Below are 24,847 nucleotides of genomic sequence, written 5' to 3'. Positions count from 1 at the left end.
GCGCACGGTCAATTAAGATATATACTCCTTTATTAAATATACTAATAATCTGCCCACAGACTTGTGTGATTTAATTACATAATTGGTTCATTCCTTGCACTTTTTGTATTTAATCGTGTTCATCTTATTTTTGTCTGTTTTGAGTACAAAAAGGCAAAAAAAAATTTTAAAGTGTTTTACATTTAACCAATAAATTTTTTATTAACGGAGTAAACTGTAAAATGGCATTCATTCTACTGATTAAGCGTTTATAAAATGAAAACCAAGTCTCTGCGTGACTCAGAAAAGACCATATAAACATTATTAAAAGTGCAGAAAACATGACGAGACGTTGTACCTGCAGACAAAGTGCTTTATTGTTTTGAGCAATGCTTATGGAATGGAGTGTATATCGGTTTACATCATAACACATGAGACTGCCTCCCCTTTGGTTACTCTCCTTTTATTCTCATATCTGTGAGTGTGATGCAGATAACCAGCGCTTCCCCATCACTTCTATTACCTTCACTATCTAGATTAGAACAGTCACAAATGAGGGGATTTTTTTCAGTAAGCCTGCATATTCAAATAATATCCATCAGTTCGCGCCATTCATAAATGTTTAGAAAATAAAAATCCAATTGCTTAAAGTAGCCTTCATTACATTTCCCCCCCAAAGCTTATGTGATGAGTTATCCATCAAAGAACACATTGAGCAAAAATGCTTTTGGCAAATGAAGAACATGGTGCAGGGCTTTTTTTAAGAAGGCGTGAAGTGAAGCTGTATCTAACTGTAGCACTTCCCACATTTAGTGAAATTCACATAGCCTATATATCGCTGCGTGTGTATCCAGAATCAGAAGTTGAAGCGATGCTCTGATGACACGATCAACGTCTGCCGCTAAAACAGCCTCTTTTGTCATGCCCATGGTGCTGTTTTTTTTTTGTTGTTGTTGTGAATATTACATCCAATAAGACCACGGTGTGTTTTCATCCCAATGAGAACAATAAAAAATGCTTCTTTTCCCATTGTGCTACGGTTTCCCAAGGGCACAAGCAGCGCTCAGTTTATTAAGAAAATGAAACACTAACCAAGGACGCTGCAACGTTGGTGCTGGATAATACTTCCAGATAAAAATGCATGGAGAAAGCCTGAACACAATTTACAATAAACACTATAACAAGAGCCACACCTACTCATATCAACAAATTCACAATGCACACTCTTGTCCAAAAGGCTCTGCACATAGAATTAGCCAGTCAAGGAGAAATTGTGACCTTTTCAATGTTGTGTTGTTGTGAACAGAAAATGCAATGTCTTCCATCCGTATGAAGCAACAGCACATTTTGAAACATCAAAAACACCAAAAAAAAAAAAAAAAAACATACATTTGTTTTCGACAACCACTGTATTAGAAAATAATATTTTACTTCTGTTCGTAGGGGAGAAAAAAAGATTAAAAAATAAGGAATTAAATAATTTGGAGTAAAAAGGCACGACTCTTGCACAGTGTATATACATTGAAAACACAGTATAAAGCAGGTATGGGGCTATCTTTAAAAAATAGACCTGGGGTGGGGGTTTAGAACACATGACCAAGCATGGAATATACACCATCTCTGGACTAAACCAGACTGAACACTAAAAATAATGCTACATGCATCTTTTTCCTTTCTTTTTTTTTTTACACAGTACTTGTGTTGTATGATTTAAAACAGTAACATTCTTCATTTATCAGAACACTTTTACCGAATCACGGAGTGGTGCTTTAAAATTCTGGTGGATTGAAATATGTGCAAGTGATCAAAAAGTCTACACAACATAGGATGAGGCCTCTTTTTTTTTTTTTTGAATTAGAAAAGTTAAACAAATGTTAAGTCATATTACCTGCATCTAATTCAATGCCATTTACAAAAGTATTCTCCTCTGTTACAGGTATTATGTTTCCCTTGTAAAACCACTGCTTGAACCAACAGGATTCCGTGAACATTTTGGTTCCATTCATCATGTGCAAAATATACAATATTTTATCTATTTTGCTGCCAATTTGAACGTTCAAAAGAATTTCGATCAAAACGCACGAGACATATACACAATGTCATGTTTTAAAATGAATAAGAAAAAAAATTAAAATACAACAAAGCACCCCTTCCCCAAACCTCCTTGGAATACTGAAACAACACAAATCTGTGTGTCTGGTACGATGCAAGAGGTAAACTATGTTTTGTCTGTTGAGAACAAGCGTATGCGTGAGAACACATGAAACGGCGAGGCTGCGTTGAACTGTGCCTCATAGTGCTATCGTTGCAGCTTGTAACAGACCGAGTGATCCTAATAAAAAGTGCAACAGTTTAAGGTGCGGATGGCAACTGAATCACTAATGTAACAGATTTCACTGATGACCGAAGAGAAACCACTGATCCTGCTGCCTCAGTGTCTTCATTCTCCCTCCTGTCAAGTTGCTGCAAAACAAACCTAAAAAAAAGAAATGAAAAACATACCTACCGGAACCTACACCACTGTTTCAAATGCGTTTGCCTCAGAACACTGAAGAAACATGCAAAACAGTCAGATTCAGCTGTCTGTCCACACAAGGCAAGTTAGGGTCCTCCTTTTGTAAATGGCTCAAAGAGCGTTTCTAGTTAGTCTGTCCAGAGTATGAAGAGGGCCGCGCGAGTAAGGAGAGTTAGCAGGTGTTGTGGTGTCAAGTGCCTTTCTGCGAAGCTGTTGACCCCGGTGGAGTAAAGCAGAGTGGGCAGCCAAGGGTTGCGTGAAGTGAGTTTGGCTAGAGATCTGATGAACGATTCAGTAAGAGAGCGATTGAAAAGTTGTGTTTCTGCCTCTTTTTTTCAGAGACCTAATTCTGCTGAGCCACATACCAGCACATGAGCTCTCTTTCAATCCTCTTCCACTATAAAAGGCAAGAAAAATATCAAATGGAACAAACAAGATTAAGGGGCATGCATAAGAAAGCAGTAAAAAGCCCTATCCCCCCCAAAAATTATAACCGTTGTCCTTTTCCATTACTCTCTCATGGTCCCACAAAACAGAAAGATGAAAATCAAAATGTAAACGAATGGTTGTTGTAGCTGCTGTATGGGTGTCCGTGGCAGAGCGGGCGAGTGAGAGTTCAACACCCCTCTGCCGCGTCCCTCCTCACCCCCGTGGACTCAGCTCAGCTGCCTCAGACTAGGGCAGAATGGTAGTGATGAAATCGTAGAATCTCTTCGAGTACTGCTCCGGGTTCACGGTGGAAATCTCTGCCCCAGCCTAAGATGAAAAAAGCATGAGGTCGATGCCTTGATAAAAGCTATAAAAGGTTTCAGTCATGCATACACTTTAGAGCATAAATGATGAATGAGATGCTTGGGAGAAATAATAAGTTGCTCTCTGTACTGTACTCCTGGAACAAGTGAAAAAAAATGTAGTGGTAATTTTAGAAGTTTTTTATTATTATTTCATCATGTTTCTTCTATCCAACTATAGACGGACAAAAAAAAAGTTTGAATGTTTTTGCACATTGTTTTTTTTTTATTAACCATATACAGTGCACATGGTTTAACATCACAAATATAATGAAAAGTGTGTTTTTTGGAAATAAAAATTACAACATGTTATAGAATTTATGTTGAACAGTGATAAGACAAGCCAAGAAGTCCCTGTAGAACACATCACACATGATTATATTTAATTAAAATAGTTTTGTTTCTTCATATTTTTGTTATAAGTCATATACATTAGAGTGTTTCGTGTTACATTTTCTGTTTATTTAGTTTATGTTAATTGCATTACTTTTAAATTCCCTGTCTTTGAGTGTGTGGACGCCGTGCACCGCCTACACGTGACTATTGGTCATAGTCATCATGTGGCATTCTGTTTTGCCACCTGCATTATTATTGTAGTAATTGGTACACTAAAGTAAAAAGCTGATTTTGGTAGGTCGTTTAAGTACATTGGTTTACTAACATTATATAACAATGTCAATATTGAAGTTATCTGAAGAACTAAATACATGGTAATAAGTTGTATTTTTACTAGGGCTGCTCCGATCACGATCGGCCGATCGTTATGCGCATCTCGTCAGGAAAGCCGGTTCTCTAATCAGCGGTTAATTCCCTCAGGTGCGTGATTTCACATAGAGCAGCTGTTACTACACAGAGCCGTTGTTAACTGAGAAGCTGCGCAAATAAACGCTGAAAATGAACGTCGATTTGTGCATCTTCTCAGTTAATAATGGCTCCGTGTAGTAACAGCTGTTCTATGTGAAATCACGCACCTGATGGAATTTACCGCTGATTAGAGAACCGGCTTTCCTGACGAGATGTGCATAACGATCGGCCGATCGTGATCGGAGCAGCCCTAATTTTTAGTATATAGTATGTATAATTTTACAGTGATACAACTCTGAATATTATAAATATAAATGTCGAAGCACTCACCCCATGCTTTACTGTCTTGGCTGCATGAGCGGCCCTTTTCTTGGCATCATAATGCTGCAGGATGTCAATAACAGCCATAAAATAGACCTCCTTTCTGGGAGAATCTGGAGGGGAAAAAAAAGTTACATTCATCATTTATGGAAACAGAACATGAAATGTGACATATTGCAGAAAAAGTAGGATAGGTCTTAGCTTAGCAATCAAGAACTGAGTGGATTGTGGAAGGTGCCCATTACGTACCAGAATGGAGGCAGAACGGAATGTTTGACTATTTAAATGATTTTCACCACCTACCTCTCTTGATGACATCATCCAAAGAGGAAACTTATTAAATTTTAATAAACCCTTTTATTTTAAGAATATCATGCATGGATGAATTGTTCACAGTAAACCACAGGGTCATGCATTAAAAGAGGAAAAGGGGCCAATTTTGATTTCATGCTGACTTTAAGGTTTGGTATATAGTATATATATATATATATGTTCAAAAGAGTATTAATCATATACAGTGATATATATGCACAGAACCCATTTCAAAAAGACAGCACATATACTTCCTGCCCCACTCACTGTCATGGCTTTTGATGGCATAGACGTCAATACTGGGGTCGAAGTCTCCTGGGGAGAGTGGTTTAGCGCTGTCCAGAGTGTTACTGGGACTGTCAGGAGGAGTGCCGATAATGCCTCCATCACTCTCTCCTTCCTCTTCTCCTTCATTATCTTCACTCTCCACCTCCTCTTGTTCTGCCCTTTCCACATCATGGATCCCCACCAGAAGACTGTAGTCCATCAACTTCAGCAAGGCAAGGAACTAGACAGAGAGACGAGGGAGGAAAAACAACAACAGATTGATAGTAGAGAGAAAGAGGACGTGACAAAGTGAGTCTTCAAGATAAATGAGTCATTATATCCATAGCGGGCAGAGTGGAAAAGCGAATTCTTCTAAATCATTTACCTCCACGTCCTTTCGTAGCTTATCGAGGAAGGTTTTCTTACTCTCTTCATCGATGTATATTTTCTGTCCATCATTGATGAAGTCATTATCTTTGAACGTGGGGAGTTCTTTAGCCTGGTGGAAAAGAGGGAAGCAACTTTAGTGTGTTAAAGAAGCTTAGTTATGCTTTCACACATTTTTAATAGCTTCAAAAGAGGTTGATCATTAACATTAAAATGAATTCAGGTCCTGATGTGCTGATCATGTCACGTAATATCACACAGCGCAGCAGGGGGTGCTCTAGATTCATTCGAAAAAGCCTGTTTGGCGTGTTCAGCTGCATGTAGTGTCAAGGGACCCCTCAAAAACAGCTCAACTAGCTGCTGATCTACATTTGTGTTTAGAGATATTCAGAACAGCCTACAAGTAAAAATCAGCTTTCATATACAGTGTTAATGACACTGCAGAGACATCACAAAAACTCCATATGAACTCAGCTGTAAGTAATTACTCACTAATACATTTTTACGGGCTCGCTCGAACTATTGAAAAGGAACGCAGGTGAAAATATTTTCTCTGGGTTGATTTAAACCTCCAGAATGAACCGACTCCAGCAATTCTGCGTAATTAGCTTATTTGGTATCCTTGCTCCAGGCTAGAGTAAAAACTTTATTAATGGACTTTAACAACCTCTACTATTTGCAGATTTCCCAACTTTCAAAAGCAAACATGCACCTACAGTATCATATTATTGTGAAATCTAGAGCATAGATAGCCGAAGTGTGCCCTGTTAATGGGTTGAAGTGCACTGGTTGAGAAAAGCACTGTAAGTAAACAGACATCTATGGGAGGGCATTGATTAAATGGTTTGCATCCATTAAAGATTCATGCACAATCTTAATTGTTTAACCCCTGCCATCCAAACACCTGTCAAAGAGCCTATTTTTTACTCATTCAGAAATATGTCACATTAAAAAAAATAAAATGCCACTTGAAAATACCTTTAAAGTATCAATATGTACCATTTATGGGTAAATAAGGTACAAAGATGTAACTTTTAGCTTTTTTACCTTAGTGACAGTTCGTTCTTTTGTACCTTTTATCTCTAAGACTGTGGGCAGGAATTGAGTAAAAGCAGACATTTTTAACCTGCTGGAGGACTGAATCAAATGATAGTTTATTAGTTCCCTTGCTTATTTCTTAATGCATTTGACAGCTTCTAATGCTATTTTCGTGTTGAAAACATGAAAATAGCAGAAGAAAGAAAAATATTTAAATCTACTTTTAACCATAGCCTCTAAAACAAACAGACAAGCAAACAAAACCTAGTTAAAAACCGTTCCTAGGGTAACTGCCAGAATACTTGGCTTGAGATGAGAACTCTAAACCTGAGAAACGGCTCAAGCTTGTTTTACAAGAGGGTTTAACTTACATTTAAGTGAAAAAGTATTTGTGGCTGTAAACTTCATAAAAGTATCTCGATACAAGTCATTGTGAGAATAATAAAGTTACACATTTAAGCAAAACCAGAACATATAAATATTTGAGTCGCTAATAATTCTGAGAAAGCTACTTCAAAGTCCACATTTGTACCGACACATGTACAGGCACCCTTAAAAAAAAAGAAAAAAAAAAGGCTATTCTTAGAAAACTAACAGGGCATATGAAGTAATTTAACTTTTCTTTCTACTCCTCTATTGTTTCGTTTTGGCCTGTAACAGAACAGCAACAGGCTCAACATTTATTCAGACATTGGATTTTATATTGACAGTAAATCTGTGTGACAGATGAGAGATGGGCTGCACAATCATTTTAATAAATAATGTCTCCAATCAGCATTTTGGTCTAGTTTTTCAGCAGAAATGTCTACAAATCATTAACGACAAGATAAATTTGATGCAAAATCGTGTCATAAGACAAGCTTTCAGAATATATATAATGAAAAATGTTTAAAATATTACATTTAATTTAGTTTTTGTAATTTTGTATTTTTTTACATTAATTTTTTAAGAGTGTAATATCAGCGGCGGGGGGGATTTGGGGACAACAAAAAAATACACTAAACCAAAAAACTTGTGTGCTGTTGTTTAAAGATGGGGACTTTTTTTTTTAATGTGAGAAAATGTGAGAATTTCCCTTTGAATACACCATGCACGACAATGCTAAATAATGCCTAATAATAGACAGACATGTGAAATTACAAGGACACATAGCTAACTTTCATATTTCTTCTTTGTTGAGTTCTAGTACCTTGTGAACAGGCACCCAGCCCATCCACTGCCATTAAATCCTGTTTTATTTTCAGTGCCAGTGTTGATGCTACTGAAGCTTCCAGCCTCTTGCTTTAATCTCCATAGCTTAAAAAAGCACCATGGACTCTGCTTCACCTTGACACTCTAAGTATAGGATAGATCTACATCTGTGCTTCCGATAATCACACAGACGCTCTAAAACCAGCACGCCTCACTCTCTGTTTCACAGTAAATGAAGGTGCTTGAAGAGACAAATGATTAGCCACTACAGAAAGAACCATCTACATACAATGACCTGACATACAACACACTCTAAACACCAATGAAAAAGATTGAAAATGTCTAAACTGAAAACATTCAGATCAGATTTTTGTGTTTGAGGGTGAAACTGACCTTTTCTTTGTCACTTGCCTCTCTGGCAACAGTAGATCCCTAAAGAGAAGAAAAATTGGAACATGTCAAACCATATCATAACCGTCGTCTGGTTTGACTTGGCCAGTCTTTTTTCATAATCCTTACCTTCAGGTCATATTTCTTATACACAGACAACCGGTGACTGAAAACGTTGCGTGTGACTATCATATAAGTCTCATCTCCATCTACAGTGAGGCGGTACATGCCTAGAAACTGTGGCAGGAGTGTGGTACCATGACATTCCACAATATACTGCAGTGAAAAAAGACATTAAAAAGACATTATACCTGGCTCACAAGAAATGTGCATGTCAATGTACAAATTATTGGGAAAACATGGAGAATGAAGGAGCTTGTTCGCACCTGGTGGTACTTTTTGAGGATGTTGTGCATCTCAGCCACGTCCTCGCTGCTTATGGTTTTGATGACGTACCTCTTGTCGTAGGAGGTGTGGAAGCGAGCACCACTACGGCCCTGACCTTCACTGACGAGGGGCGCGCTGCGGGTCAAAGAGTTCTGCCAACACACATGGGAAAGAGGTCTTAGCACACATAATAAACACACAAAGATGGTGGCACTGTTACACATGCTAATGTAAAAGGCTGTTCTGAGCCAGAAAATCAGCCCCTTGAACCTGCTGGTTTCAATCCAACTATTGTCATTATTCAGGAAGCCACTCAATTTGGCTAGTCCAATGCAACAAAACTAAATTCCTATCAATACTGTTGATGGGGGACATTTGTTGTGTTGCAGAGCCACTATATATTATATCTGAAATAAAATGATTTTATTTACAAATATGATGCACTACTGTTTAAAGGTGTGAGGTTTCTTTTCATGTTTTTGAAAGAAGTAGCTAAAGCTCACCAAGGCTACATTAAAAATACAGAAAAGGGTATGTATGTTTCTGGTGATCTGGTGTGCAAATCACTACTGTAATTGCCCTGCCCACAAACACATGACCACTGACATCAAAACACTGCAATTTCCAACCATTTTCTCTCACAGACTGAAGTGGTCTGCCCTTGTGTCTGTTCCAGTTATATATACAAAATTAAAAAAAACCGGTGGACGCATGGTGCACTTGAAAGGACCGGAGGGTCTCTGCACCGTGAGGGTGAGTGAAGGACACAGCTGCACAGAGCAGCTCGAACCACTCTACATACATTCCCAAGGCCTGCTACCTCAAACTCATAAACACCCACACATTTCCCTACCACCTCCCTCATTCTGAGTATCAGAGCCTCTTTCTACATGTGCTTGGATTTATATTCATCAAGTTTAGCCATTAAACACAAAACCAAAAGCAGGATGTGAAATTTCTAAAGGTTTCACAGGCTGAGTCATGCAGGTTAGGGCTTGTAGCTGTTCAGCTGACGGCTTGTTCCGCAGGGAAGTGTGTGCACAGATGGGCTGAAAATAGTGATGATGAGGCAGAAGATGCAGGGTGGACTGAGGAACCACAACTCTAGGAAGTCATAGCGGTATTACTCTAGATCACTATTACAAAACAGCTTTGTTATTCAGGTAGATATTTGACTTGTGGCTTAACGTCCAGTCCCAAGTACCGCCCACTTATGACCAACATGAAAAGCAGTCCTAAACTAGCATAATTATATAGGACAGGGGTTCTCAACCTTTTCTTTTTAATGGCTGTTATTGACTGTCCACAATCATATTCTAAGGCCACATGACTCTTCCAGTAGTAATTAACTAGGATCAAAGATAAGGATTAAAAAATATTTTTCAGTTTCTAAAAACCTATATAAAATATTTTAAACATGGAATATCTAGAAAAAAAATGCATAATAGGAATGCTCATAGATTTGATTAATTTACATGACTTTGACAGTGTCAATAACTACACTTTTAAAATGATATTACCTCATACAGGGCCTCCCACTAATATTGACACCCTTGATAAAAATGAGCAAAGGCGGCTGTAAAAATAAATCTGCATCATTTATCTTTTTGATCTTTTATAAAAAAATTCACAAATTTGTAAACTTTCATTGAAGAAAAACAATTGAAGGTTTTGAATCACGTGGTATGTTAAGCAGCAGCGCAATGTGCATGCGTTGTTTACATGAACTGGATGCGCGTGCATGCGTCGTGATGCGTCACTGCAGACGGGATGAGGAGATGAATTGTTAAATAAAGTGGGTTTTTTTCTTTGCGCACAAAAAGTATTCTCGTAGCTTTGTAAACTTATAGTTGAACTCCTGATGCCACATGGACTATTTTACCGATATCCTACATTTCTGTGCCTTGACCGTGGTAGTTCCCTTGCTGTCTATGGAGGGTCAGAGAGGTCTTGGAGTTAATCAAAAATATAATTTGTGCTCCGAAAACGAAAGAAGGTCTTACGGGTGTGGAACGACATGAGGCTGAGTAAGTTATGACAGAATTTAAGTTTCTTGGTGAACTAACCCTTTAACATCTTTAGTGAGGTAAAGAACCTACAATCCCATGAATCATTCCAATGACAGAATCAAATTAAAAATGACTAGTCTTCAACAGTCAAACTTGAAAATAAGTTGAAATGATGTGAACAGATGGTTCACAATGAACTGATTCACAATCTCGGGGCTCAAAACAAGTACATCTTTAAAGTTTTATAAAAAAATCAATATGACTATGAAGAAAATTACTTTCTTTTTTACTTCTGGAACCCAACTTTTGCACTTCAATGTTTGTTTCAAGTCATCTTGAGGCTCCGTTGGAAGTTTTCTGAGGCGTACAAGTGAGCATCAGTCCCCTGACATAGGGCTTCCTTCACACTGACTAGTCTATTTAGAAAATACAAAGTTGTTAAGCACACTTCTAAATTTGCAAAACTCTTTCTGCTAGCTTGTCTTCTCTGATGTATAACACAGGAAGCCTATACAACGGTAAACCTGAAGTAAACAGCTCATATTGAACAACTTTAATCAAGACCATAAAATAAGGAGCACATTCTGGGAAGCTGATGTTTTTGCGCATGTGTAGGGTCAACGTAATGCCTTTTAAAACCACATAAGCGGACAGGGAGCTCTAACCAAGGCCCTGAGCTTTTTCTGATTACAGTGAGGAGCAAAGCAAATCTTCCTCATTATCCAAAATAAGAAATGTTGAGAAGAGCCTTTCCATTTATTGCACATTGATTGTGACTATTCTTGCTAAAAAAGGTATTTTCTTCCATGAAAGGGATATAAGGAAAAGAATATGAGGGCAATTAAGAATGTTCGTGGGAGGCTGAAGGATGCAAGGACAGCTCTGACATTACGGTGTTATTATGGGGAATAATGGTCTTCATTACGACAGCAAATTGAGTGGTTAATGACTAAATTACCTCTTGGTAATCATGGGCTTTTCTCACAGAGACTGCATTGTTTAGTAGTGAGTACACTGGTGTTTTGCGTGGTTCAACTGCAGTAATTTGCTGTGGTTTTAAGACACACTGAATGCGACACCTTGGATCATTTCTTCTCTCTTTCACAAAGCCTACCTGGAAGTCCTGGTCATCGATGCTGAACCTCTCTCTCAAATTCCGGAAAACAAGAGGGCAATACTCTTTAAACTTAAAATGGCTTGGCATATTCTCTCTGAAAAGCAAAGAAAAAAAGCATAAACACTAAGAAACATCTCGAGAATTGTCTGGTTAAATCTCACAAAGAAAAGTCTGTTGGTTAAATATTTGCCATGCTTTTTTGCTTTAAGTCTAAACTTGGTTTAAATTAAATGCTACTGTGTTCTACCAACATTTTTTACTTCTAACTTAAAGGGTTAGTTCACCCAAAAATGAATATCAGCCTGTGTTTTACTCAGGATGTATGCATCACGCACGCACCTCGGAGATATGCTACTCTCGCGAGTTTGTTTAAGGAAGCAAAGTTTCCTTACTTTAGCAAAGGAAAAGTCTCCTCTTGGCTAATACAGAAATCCTCAGACATTTTTCTTTACAAATCCTCGTTTTGTGCTTCTTATCATGACTGGCATTTTGTTTTGTTCTCTCCGCGTTTGTCACTATTCATACAACGCCGACGTCCTACGTCATCCACCAGAACTGTTTTATTATGGATGCGCGCACTTTATTTAACGTGTTTTGGACACCCAACCACTACAATGATAGAGCTTAGAAGAGCCAGGACAATTTTTTATATAACTCAGATTGGATTCGTCTGAAAAAAAAAGAAAAGACATATACACCTAGGATAGCTTAAGGGCGAGTAAAACACAGCCTTTTTAAATGAAATATAATTCAGACATGTTCTTGACAGTTTTCATAAGATTCGCCTGTCTAACATGATTAAAAGATTAAAATATGTTGGAACATAAGAGTTGAGAATGGGGAAAACCTTGAGAAGAACTCACTTGTTGAAAAGGTGGTTGTCCACCTTAATCTTCGAGTAGGCTTTGAAGTCATCAGGCATTAGCATGATGGGGATCTGAACATGGCTCAACTCGTTTATCTAGAGAGAAGGAGAGAGAAAGAGGATAGAGATTCAGTTACTGGTTACTTGAAAGAACATTTACTCATTATCCACATACTCAATTGCTCAAGGCTCAATTGCCTGTCAGGCTACCAATAAGCAACATAATTCCAACACTTGAAAGCCTTGTGCCAATCAGAACTACTTATATTGGTTAACAGCTACAGCAGCCACACGCTTTGTGAAGAAAATAATTATTTTTGTGACACTGAACCAATCAAATCACACAAACAGGAGGTGCTGAGATGTGCTGGGTACAGAAAGCCATCAGTGTGAGTGATGTGTTCTGCTCATCAGAGGGCGATATCTCTGTGGCACAATGCTCTGCTTTGCTCTGGTCAGGGTTTGAAACAATGTGCTACATTCAACAGTCATCAGTTCCTGCTTTGCACAGTTTGCTCTTATGAAAACAACACTAGAGCGTTTTTGTAATAAAACTGTAATAACGGAAATTACTGCTATACCGAGAGAAGTGGGAATTTAAAACTGCTGTGGACAGTTTTCATTCCAACAAAAAGATCTGGTGACTCATAGGTTCTTTCCCTCTATTAAGAAATAAATAAATAACAATAGCGCTAACTAAACTCAAGAGGACTGCAGAAGGCCTTAATTACTGTGATATATTTGTTTGTTTGAGGATGTGCATGCACCAGGATAATTATAAGCAATCAAACAGGCATGAAGCACCATGGGAGATCAAAGATGTTATGTTTGACACTCTGCAGCAACAGACAATCCTCAGAGCAGTAAATAATAAATATGAAGTGCATGAAAACTACAAATAAGTAAGGATGCATCGAAATTAAAATTGTGGCTGATAAGTGGGGGATATTCGAATTTGATGCTATTTTGTAAATGCATTATAAATAAAAGACTAAGAACTAAAGTCAATCATTTTAAATACTACAAGTGAATTTAACCATCGCAACATTATAATATACCTTAACAACAATGAATATGATTTGCTAAAGATTAAACCTAACAGTATTTACTGTAACTGTTTTTTAAAGATTAATTTTAAGAGAGCATATACTGGTAAAGATTATTTATATATATAGTATTAAATGCTACAAGTGAATTTGAGCATCACAAAATAATAACGTACAGTAAGAACATGTATAGTATCAATCATGTTGGTAAATAATTGGAGTACTAATATATTGCACATTCCTGTAAATAATATGTACATTTTTAATCATAAAATCAATTAGAAAATTCATACATATAAATAAATCCATAAAAATAAATGAATGAACAGTTCATGAGAACATGAACAATTTTGCAACCAAATTGTGATGTGATATCTGCCATTCACAGAAGATAACAGTCATTTAGGATCTAACATAATTAGATCTAATCAGTTTGAAATACCAATTTTAATCAAAGAGAAAGTAACAGCTAATTGCTTCATTTCCACTGAAAATACATTATAACAGCAGTCAAAGGTCAAAGAAGCTACATTTAGCGGCTCTCTGCCTGTCAGTCACAATATTTAACTGAGTTTGCTCACAGGACACTGGAGACAGGTTGTCTTCCAAGACATGGAGGAGATATTGCATCGACCCACTGCGATGTAATCCCTCAGAGAACACAGAGCACTGAGGTCTCAAGAGACTTTCCTATTGGCTGATCAAATGCCAGGCTTCTGGATTTGAAGGGTGTCTGAGAGCCTAGTTCACTGTGGGTAAGCAGTGCTACCTACTGTATAGAAGGCAGAATGTCTGTTTTCTTCGTAGTTTGAGGAAATGTGATTATATCTCATTTGTTCTGCATGTCAACATCTACATGACGTGACATCCAAGAAGAGACAGTTATTTAGCTTCCTTTGTGTATAATTAGCTTGTTCTAACATATTAAATCTGCAATTTAAGACCCATCTTTCAGTAATGTATACCCAATTCCACTAGCATTCTGTTATATAATGTATTGATATGTCAAATTCACGATTGATGCTAATATTTTCTTTCATGGTGAAATGGTAAATGGTTTAGGTTTAATCTAAATTCTAAAATAAAGATAAGATAAATAAAAATACACAGAATGAGAGCTCAATTTACATCTTGGATGGCTTTAAGGATTGTAAATGTTCATTACTGGGTAAACTATTCCTTTAAATCAGCCCTGCAAAAAGTCACATAAAACCTTAAAGGGATAGTTCACCCAAAAGTGAAATTTCTTTCATTAATGACTCAACCTCATGTCATTTTTTTCATTTTAGGGTGAACTATCCCTTTATTATTCCAATGAGTTTTACACTTCATTTCTGACAAAAAGGATGTGAGTGGAGTTTTTTTGCCCCCTCAGTTAGAAAGCTGAGTTACTGAAGCCCTTTACGAGAATGAAAATTGTGAAAGGAAGTCAGGCATTTTAAACATGGTCACTTGAAACCCTTTAAAACACCTTGGTCCTGACATAAGCATGTCTGAGGAGGCTGTACTGAGGTTACTGCTTCTTGAGTTAGGCTCATCTTTCACGCTGTGGTCAGAAAATTAGGCTACGCATTAAGAGGGAATTTTTATTTGTAACACCAAGCATAAGCCAATCAGGTAGATTTCGACAAAAATGCTTTGCTTGGATGGTAAATATGATGAATCTTTTTTCATACTGTTCAAGGAAATTAAATGTCACATGAGGAAACCAACGTTATGTAGAACGGAAACAAATTTCATGAAAGTTTTTGCCCACTCATCACTTAAACAAACAATTTTTTCTCTAGATTGTGCTGACACAAACTGTTCATCCTTTTTTATATAATAGATGGGCTGTCTGACCAGAAGAAACAGAACTGCTCTTTGGGCCTCTGCCAGGCTGTTGTAAACACTATTTATCAAAGATCAAGAGAGCTACAGGCAGAGCGCTGCTGCTGCAGACGACATACAAGCATTCAGAGAAGCAGCCGCACGGCACCACGAGAACATGACACTAAATCACCCACAAACCAAAAGAGTGCAAACCGAAAGCAGAGGGGAAAAAAATCTCCATCTCAACACCTTTTAGTTTTAAATAACATTTAAAATACCGTGGCATAGTGACACAGTAAAACCACAGTTTTTTCCCCCTGCAGAATGGGATTATTGCGGTGTTTATTTGAAATGCAATTAAAGCTAAGTGGTAATGTGAAGGGTTAAGAGGTAACAGTCGCTTACAGAAACATGTGCGAGCAGGATGAGGTATGAGCTGTGCTTTCGAGAGGACTAAGGCCTGTCTACTGGAAATGGTGGAGCGAGCACAGAGGGAAACTGCTCTCTGTGACCCCTGTCAGCTACGGCAGGGGGCCCTCTCAGTAGCTAGCTACAGCTTATTTTGGAAACCAAACCTACGCCTTTTAAGGACTCTGTACCACGTGGACAAATAAGGAACTATGTATGTTCCTTATTTTATTAAACAAAGTAGGCCTATATCTGACATCTGGTCCGTGAATAACTAGGGCTAAAGACAAAGATTACACTGAACGTGGAAAAATAAAAAAGTTTTGGGTGACTTTGGGTGATTTTTTTTTCTGCTATCAAACATTTGTTACATTTTCATAAGTTCACTATTTCAGTTAACAAAATCAGTTTAAGTATTTACCAAAAAAATGCAATTTCAACATTTCATTCACTCTAATGATGGTTGAAATAAACCAGAAATAAAATAATATAAATATTTGTAATAACATGTAAAACTGAAACTGAAACTGAAAACAAAAGAAGATATTTTGAATGTGTTTTTTGACCATACAGTGGAAATCAATCATTCTGTTCAGTAATCAAAAATCCTGAAAATATCTTTTTGTTTTGTGTTCCAGAGAAGAAAGAAAGTCATACAGGTTTATAACAACATAACGGTTCGAAAATGACAACAATTTAATTTTAGACTGAATAATTCCTTTAACACAAACGGATGGGCTAATTTTTTATAACTTAATGAATACATATATAATATATAAAATATATACTTTAACAGATCATTTATATGCTATTACATGAAAAACACTTTACATGAATTAGTGCTTATACAGATTTAAAACAAATGTTTCTTTAGCTTCCAAAAAACAGTTAACCGTTAGCGCTTGTAACCTTAATCCAATAAATTCTACTCAATGAGCCAGTGAGCAGTTTTAGAGACGTTGCACTGCACAAGATTAGAAACTGTGAGAAACTGGAGTAGACAACATACTCCACTGTCCCAGTTTCCACCTACATGCTAGATCTTTTGAGGATCCAGGGATAGTGGCCTAATATTTTCAACAAAGCCAGGGGCGGCTGTACAGGAACTCCTCGGCTTGTTCCCTCATAGTAATATAAATACAAATAACTTCCCTAACCGACTTCTACAGACTCCCCATCACACTGAGGCCATGTTTTAGGTTTTTAACAATTCTCCAGCAACGGTTTATTTGTTTGAGAACTAAGCACTTATCTCAGTGCAACCATCTCATCGGCCAAGTTTCACACTACCACTTCCTGTTTGTCTCCATGGTAGCGAAGTCGGGTTTTCCGCTACTGAGCTGACAAGCTTTCACTCCATCAGTGCAGGAAGCCTAGCTCAGAGAATGCTCATCCTCCTACCAGATGTTTATAAAGCTCTTTGTTTCGAAGCAGTGCAGTCATATCTAGCGGTTCTAGTGGGGTGTTTGGTATTTCATCCTCAATATCAACAATGCCTTCATTTATAGCATGTGCCAAGGAGTTGAAAAACAAAATCAACAGTAAGATCTGACATAGGTTAAGATTATATTCAGAAAAATGAATCTATGGTGCTCCGATCATGGTTTGACGCTGATCACCGATCACAGAAAGCAGTATCTCCCGATACGATCACAGCGGTCTTTTTAAATCCTTCTTTTTATCATGTAGAATTATTTATAGTAAGACATCTATCAGGAATTTCAGACATTTATTGATTGATTTTCATTTTTTTTATGAATTCTCCCTTAAGTGACTATTTTAAGTGGTGGAGGCATTGTTTGACATTTTTAAAAATATATATATTTGTCTAAATGTTTGACCATGCACTACATTTAGGTTTTTACAATCATGCAATTGTTGCACAATAGCTTACACAGAGCAAGTCTGATTTCGTGAGCTGTATGTGAGGCAGCCTTCTACACCAGGTTCACACATGCACATGCAGTGCGCATGCAGACCACTTGTGGTACGTAAGCTGTGCAGAAGCAGCAGGAGCTCACTGTGCTTTCACACAGGAGTCTGAAACTGATCCGTGGCTGTTTACTACAGACACAACATTTAGTCATAATTTTAATAGCATTATAGCTAATACAATCTTTCATAGGTGTGTTTATACACAATTAATATAAGAAACACATTATTCAGTGCTTTTTATTTTTGCATTTACTTCTAGATTGATTTATTAAGTTGCTCAAGCGAGTGGTAAAACATGTACTTTTCTTACATTATAACAAACATTCAAAATTAAAATTGATCATTGACTGAAACGGTCAGCTCTACTGCCTTTTCTTTTGCATTTAATTCTTTACTTTTGTGCTTTTACTGTAATTCTTCTCTTGCAGAGCAGCAAAAATAGACTGTGCTATCTCTGCACTGCTGTAGACGCACCGCTACTGGAACACAACTGTGTGTGCAGAGTTAACACTTTCATCCATTATCATGAGCGTGGAAAAAACATGCACCACATTCGCATTGTAAACAGAGTAATGTGAATCTGGCATTATGTGCGCACACTGCGAGTGTGCATGAGCACTCAGTCTCCAGGAGAGCTGAATGATTTAAACACTAGCAAGAATTAAAAAGAAATGTAACTTTAGTGACGATGCGACACTGCCTCGATTGTGCAAGTGACAATTCCTGTGTTAACTGTGCGGCTTATAGTGCAGACGTGATTTGACCCTATTTGTGCATTTTGAGAGAAAAAGAGAGCGTGCGCGGTGATTCACTCACGTCTTTGTGAAATTATGTCTCACTGAATGTTTTCAAATTAGCTACTTTATAAGTTATTTAATGAAGAAATTTGAACCGTACCTCACGTTCAGCATTACATTTATTTCTCCCGCGCCGGACAGAGACTCATTTTTTTGAGATTGGCCTTTATAGAGACCGCTGATCAATCATCCCAAAGCGATTATCGGTGGCTAGTGATCAGTAGCTGATCAATCAGAGCACCCCTGAATTAAACAGAAGACTGTTGATTTGTAAATTTACCTTAAAGGAACAGTTCACACAATCTGTCATTATTTACTCACCCGCAGAACACAAAAAATACATTTTAAATAATGAAAGTAGCATATAATGAACGTCAGTGGGGCCCAATGCAAATCTAAACCCAACTGACTTTCATATAGACATTATGTTCGACAGAAGAAAGTTTTTTAGAATTTAAAGATGAGTAAATGACAGAATAACTAACGTTTTAACACATTATCAATGTCAGCAGACTTCATTTAGAAAACCTATTTAGGCTTTAACACAAAGAAAACGTGTTGTGGAAATCAGGAAGGAATTTATCTAACCAAATTCTCATTCAAATTCTTGAGGAAGGCTAAGGAAAATACCCTAAAGGTCATACATGAGGCTATTCATAGTTTGCCCACATGCATTAAAGCCATTTCATTTACACTCTAAAATAAGAGTTCATCAGCTGTGAACGTTGATACTGAGCTGCTATATTAATGACAGCGTTTAAAAATGTCTTGCTATTTGCTCACAGGCATAATGCTATTCACCAAATGCATAGCAACAGGAGGAACAAGAATAATTGTATTAAAAATACATAAATTGTTGAAGCGTTTAGACAGAGCCGTCACCTGCAATCTATACGTTTGTTTTAAAGACAGCATGTGCGGGATTAAAAGGCACATGCTGATCTTTGACTACTCAAGGTTGAGGTAAATCCGTTACACAGGTCAATCACCTGTACTGCCCTCAGATGAATAACAAACCTAGGAATACTGAATTTGTCTAGACGTCATTAGGCAAGCCTTGCAAATAAAGAAGTGAATAATATGTCTATGAATGAACAGACAATCAGTGCTGTTAGTTTTGATTTATCTTTCCTTATAGTACACACTAAAATCGCTACACAGATAAGTAGTAGCGTGATGATTAGCAAATTTATTTTTGTTGAACCTGACACGCCTACGACAAAGTAAATGGCAAATAGCATCCCACACACACTTCAGCAGAAATGCATTTTACTGAGAAGAGCATGGGAAAATGATCTACAGATGTACTGCTAATCAAAGCGTTCTGATTGAGCTTTAAAGATCATCAGCATTTGCCTTAGGCAGTTTAAAAATAAAATAGTGCGTCTATTTTCCCAGTGCCACAGATCGGCTGCTGTATCTTGCGTATTTTTAGAAACTCCTTATGCAATCCAGACACAGACAGAGCAAATCTTGGTTAGGGCGGGAGAGTCTGGGAAGCACGGAGTGTTAAACAAAGAGAAAAGTAAGAGATAAAAAGATTAAGAGAGAGTAAAGACCTGTACGGAGTAAACAGAAAGGGGAGGGTAGAGGAACAGCCATGAGGGACTAAAACAACCACTTCCCCACACTGTTTGGTTTAATAATCATCTAAACTGAATATCCGACTTATTAGCATTAATTCTCATTTTAATCTCAATGCATATACAAATTAGTCTTTAGTAGACGCACAAAAACCGACAGCTTGAGAACACAAAAGCTGAGGTGCTCTTTGATATGAGACAGAATAAGGTTACATTATTTTCCCCATTCACTGGTTTGCTAATCAAATTCAAGCATTGTGGTCCTTAGTGGTCAAGAGCTGCTGCTTTTCTGTTTAGTAGTCTTGAGCTCAGTGAGGGCCTGCAGCTGCATGCATGATTCATTAGCAGTGGAAGCACCACAGAGAGCTGCACCAACTACTCCACCCTTAACTTTCTTGACCACATGCTCTCAGAGTTGCTTGATATCTAAAATATCCAACACTAAATATCCACTTGCAGTCAACAAAATGTAGTAGTGCTGCTTGGCTCCAGTCAGCAGCGGTCAATGTTTTAAACTGATGGAGCCATCACAGATAAGGAAGGATCTGTTCTTCGTTTCTCTCTTGTGATTTTTGGCCTCCCCCTCTCTCCAATTCCATTCCAGCCCTGGAAGACCAAGACCTGACCTCCGCTTTGACCCATGGCACAAGGCGCCACAGCTCTCTGTTGATGTTAAAATGCAAAACAACCTAACAAATGGCTGAGATTGAAGATTTTCCATGTAAAAAAAACATCAGCATGAAATGAAAAAAAAAAAAATCTAAATGCATCTTTTTAATGATTTGTCTATGCATGCATTTAAACAAATTTTTTTTATTTTTTTAGTTTATTATTTTTAACTCTTCTGCTGTGCTAGAAACCCTTTACCCTTTTTTAAAAACTGCTAGTAAATCTCTCATTATGCTATCATCAGCAAATCTTAAATTAAATTTTTTTGTTAACTTGTTTTCTTTCCGTTAGCACAGTTTTTGTATTTCTTTTTGGAACTGATTGGTTGTAAGCCTTACTGATTTGAGATTGTGTCTGGAAAAGTGACCAAAACAAAACATGAGTGTTTATTACAATGTAATAACTCAATATTCAAGTGAAATATTCAGATCTGTCTCCATCAATCAAAAACTAGGGATGCACCGAATGTTCGGCAACCGAAATGAATAACGAAATAAGCAAAAAGACAGAATAAACTGTACCGAACAATTAAGTGACGCAAACTACTGCAACAAACATGACGACAGTGTATAAGCATTTAAAACAGTCTGAGAAAGAGGCAAAAATCATTACACGCACTGACAGCGAGAGACTGTTTAGCACTGCATCGCATGTCTTCCATGAGAAGAGGAGGGGGTGGTTGTTGCTGGTTACTTTATGATGACTGAAATCACGAAATGCCCATTAAACAATTAAATAAACTGCAGAATGTTATGTTTTCTTATACACAAACCAGTTGTATGTCTCCAAACAGCGCTGCATGAGCTCCCGGGGGCTGGGTTCAGAGTGCAAAGCACAAGGAAAATCTGTGCTGAAATAGTGTTGTTCGTCAGTTGCTTAGTAACATTTTTATGAATTTTTACAAGGCATGGACAATGCGATACGTGCAACAAACGTCTTCCCAAATTGGTAATGAGAATCATTTATAAATCTACTGTTCTAAACAAAAAGAAGCACTGAGGTCTTCCTGCGGGTTTCTGCCAAGATAAAAGTTGAGAAAAGTTAACTCCATCAACATTAATAAATGTTATTATTGTAATTTTACTCTAAATAATAAAAGTCAATAATAAGGATAATAATAATTACAACAGCTCTATTAATAGAGTTATTATAGCATTCACACATAGTGTTCAGACCGGGATCTGTAATTTTTTTTAATTGTAAAGAATTCTCTTCTGTTCAGTGAGGCTGCATTTATTTGTACAGTAAAAAAATACATGCCAGATTTAAGAAGGGGTCTCAAAAATGAAAATTACAATTAAAATTAATTTTAAGTTAAATTGTGTTTTATTCGTATAATGTCTGCTAGAATGTAAAAAAAAAATCTGTATTAAGTAAATATTTTTTAAGCACATTTTGGCTATGTATTTATTCAATGGTGAAAAAATTGGCAAAATGGTGGAAAAAATGTGAGAAACTATATTCGGCCTTCAAGTGTTTCATTTAATCCGGTTTTGGCTTCAGCCAAGAATTTTCATTTCGGTGCATCCTTACCAAAAACCAATGGATAGAACTAATTCCCATCTTACTTTTTTTTAAATAATCAGTTTCATGCAAATGTCACAAAAAAAAAAAAAACAGATAAACAAAACAAAAAACTGATCTGTTGCTTCTTTTGCTACATTGTGACTGTAACAAGAAACAACATTATAATTCTGGCCATAACATATATTAATCAATAATTACTTTAAAATTATATCACACAATATTTTTTTTAAAGTAAAATTAGTTAAATAATAACAATAATACTAAATCCTGTTAAAACTAAAATTAATATTTTGTTGATGCGAGTAAAGGTTAGATGAAGGCAAAAGTAATAAAACATGGAAAAAGTATCCATGATTAAAGATACAATATTAGATGAATAAACAGAAATAATCCCTAATATCATTTATATTCATATAAACACATATGCTTATGTGCATTTTCGGGTATCTTTTCATAAATGTTCAGAGTGTTTTTAAAATTATGATGAAATTATTTTTGACTAAGGACAATGAGGATGTGTTTTCACAACTGTCTATGAGTACAATACAAACAGCTACATTATTTTCATGCCTTTTTCTACTAGAACATTTTCTTAAATGTCATCCATCCATGTAGGCTACATTTATCCACTGTAAATATACAAATAAATCAGAAAACGACACTTAAGGATAGAATGTGTGACTGGAAAATAACAAAACTTGAATATGTCTCAGACAACTAAATACAGCTACCATTTGGAAAATGTCACCAGACAGTGTAGAAAAAAGAAGAATCCGAAAACAAGCTGTAACTCATTAAAAGAATGACATTTTAAGACATTTTCATGTAGAACATTAAAGGATCGTTGAATGTTTGGTCTGTGACAGTTCATTCATAGAGAAACATCTAAAATACAGCCGGAGTTGAAGACTGTCACACCAAACATAAATGAACAACCAAAGGGACAAACACAAAGCCATCTAAATCTGAATGATTTTGTTATCTGTAGAGAAAACACTGCCAGTCTTCATCTCAAAGTACAGTTAAACAGACCCACAAGTATATGAACCACTCCCAATTGAACTGCCTTTAAGAGAAACACATCAGCAAGGCTTTCCTCTCCAAAGACAGATAATGGTGCAAGCAATAACAGTCAGCAGTCAGCTGAGATGAGTCTTGCTTCAGCAAACCTCTAAGCTTATCATCTCGCAACCAAAACTTCCAACAGGAAACGATTACTCACCCACAACTCCACTACTCATACACGTATTATTTTGCAACCTCTTTGCATGCACATAAAAGGACAAAGAGGCCTTACAAATAAGATCCATTACCGTATACGCCTCAAATTAAGCTTTTACACTAATTTCCATTAATATGATCACACTTGCATACGTTTTTCGACAAGCACAATAACCTTAAGTGAACATTTCTTTATATAAACATTGACAGGTTTGGTTCCCATGTTATAATGAACGTATTAATATGCAACTGCAAGTGTTTTTAGGCGCAAAACAGAATGTTGTCCATTAAACTAAAGCTTAGGCAAAAGAAAATCAATCAAAGCAGAGCTCTGATGGGCATGAAGTGGCTGTACCCAACAGATGGTGCCAATTGTCGGTTGCAAGAAATACTGCACTTCTTTTTTCCCGTTAACTCTTATGCACTGATCAATAACGGAGACCAACAAAGAAAAAGACAGCAGATTTTGACTCACCGAGTGGTTTATTCCCCACATGAGGACACTGAGGAGAGGGTCGCTGGCACGAAACAGCTTCACTTTTTGAGCAACGAAGTGTTTCTTCTTCGTTTTTGTTTTGCTCGCAAACGATGAGACAGTGTTACCAACCGAGGCCATTGTTTGTTGTATAACAATAAATTAACTATCACACAGTGACAAGTGTTTTAATTGAGCTAGTGGGGTCCTAACTGTCTCTTAGTAAAATATCATTAGACATAACGTTCTGGTAGCTAACCGCAGCCAGCTAGCTGTACCAACTCAACTATTAGATCGCTAGACAGATGAATATCTCGCCAAATGTGCTATAACAGTCTGCTGTTACATTTAACATTAAGGTTCAAAGCAAAATTCCGTATTATTTGTAAGTTCTCGTCCGTGAACCGCAAAAGCTGCTTAATACTTCATTAGTAAGCCCTCCTTATTTGCTAACTAGCTAGCCTGCCAAGCCAGTCTCCCCTCGGGAGCTTTTCTAACACTTCGCTTAAAGAAAAAACAAACCAAACACTGACCGATACCACTGAAAATGAAGGATAAAATGCAATTCGAGCGACGTCAGTTTAGTTTTAAGAAAACAGAGCGGGTGGAGTGACATCCACTGCAGCGCTGCTCCGTTAGCATGCTAACGTTAACTCACCCCAGTCAGGCTAAGCCAACAACCCTTCAAATATATCTCAAGCAAAATCCCACTCCCACTTTCTTTCTCCGTCGTTTGTCTGCCCCGAAAAGGTGTTTATTTTTAGCCGCAGCCAGTATTCCGAGTGCGGAACGTGTCCGAGTCTGAATTCGGTGTGAATTTTGTCAGCTATATTGCCTAAAGTTGTCGTATCCGGCTCATCCGCACTGCTGTGCCAGACTGACGGACTGACAGCTACACACACGCGCGCGAGCGAGCGAGTGCGAGCGCACTCACACACACACACACACACACGCTTTGATTTATAACTCAAATATGTATTTTAAATGAGGCCATTATAGAT

The 24,847-nt window shown here is 37.2% G+C and overlaps 1 protein-coding gene across 1 annotated transcript; it reads right to left on the bottom strand.

Annotated features, from left to right (window-relative positions):
• Positions 1–1,015: 1,015 nt before the first annotated feature.
• On the bottom strand, positions 1,016–24,752 carry pip4k2aa (phosphatidylinositol-5-phosphate 4-kinase, type II, alpha a). Its single transcript, XM_059524546.1, has 10 exons — positions 23,847–24,752; positions 12,372–12,469; positions 11,506–11,602; positions 8,382–8,534; positions 8,125–8,271; positions 7,999–8,037; positions 5,375–5,488; positions 4,990–5,230; positions 4,420–4,523; positions 1,016–3,250 (listed from the first exon to the last, which is right to left on the bottom strand). Exons 1-10 carry the CDS (start codon positions 23,985–23,987, stop codon positions 3,170–3,172), a joined length of 1,215 nt encoding a protein of 404 aa, XP_059380529.1. The 5' UTR covers positions 23,988–24,752; the 3' UTR covers positions 1,016–3,169.
• Between the last annotated feature and the right edge of the window lie 95 nt (positions 24,753–24,847).

This window comes from Carassius carassius, chromosome 35, assembly GCF_963082965.1.
Source record: "Carassius carassius chromosome 35, fCarCar2.1, whole genome shotgun sequence".
NCBI lineage: Eukaryota > Metazoa > Chordata > Actinopteri > Cypriniformes > Cyprinidae > Carassius > Carassius carassius.
Note: the sequence above shows the minus strand (reverse complement) of the source record. Positions and strands in the feature narration are given on the sequence as shown.

Coding starts and splice junctions, on each gene's coding strand:
- pip4k2aa (XM_059524546.1), bottom strand. CDS start 23,987: ATGGCCTCGGTTGGTAACACTGTCTCATCGTTTGCGAGCAAAACAAAA. Junction 8,535..11,505: donor TCGATGACCAGGACTTCCAG/GTAGGCTTTGTG, acceptor GTGTGTTGGCAG/AACTCTTTGACCCGCAGCGC. Junction 4,524..4,989: donor TGCCATCAAAAGCCATGACA/GTGAGTGGGGCA, acceptor TTTCCCCTCCAG/ATTCTCCCAGAAAGGAGGTC.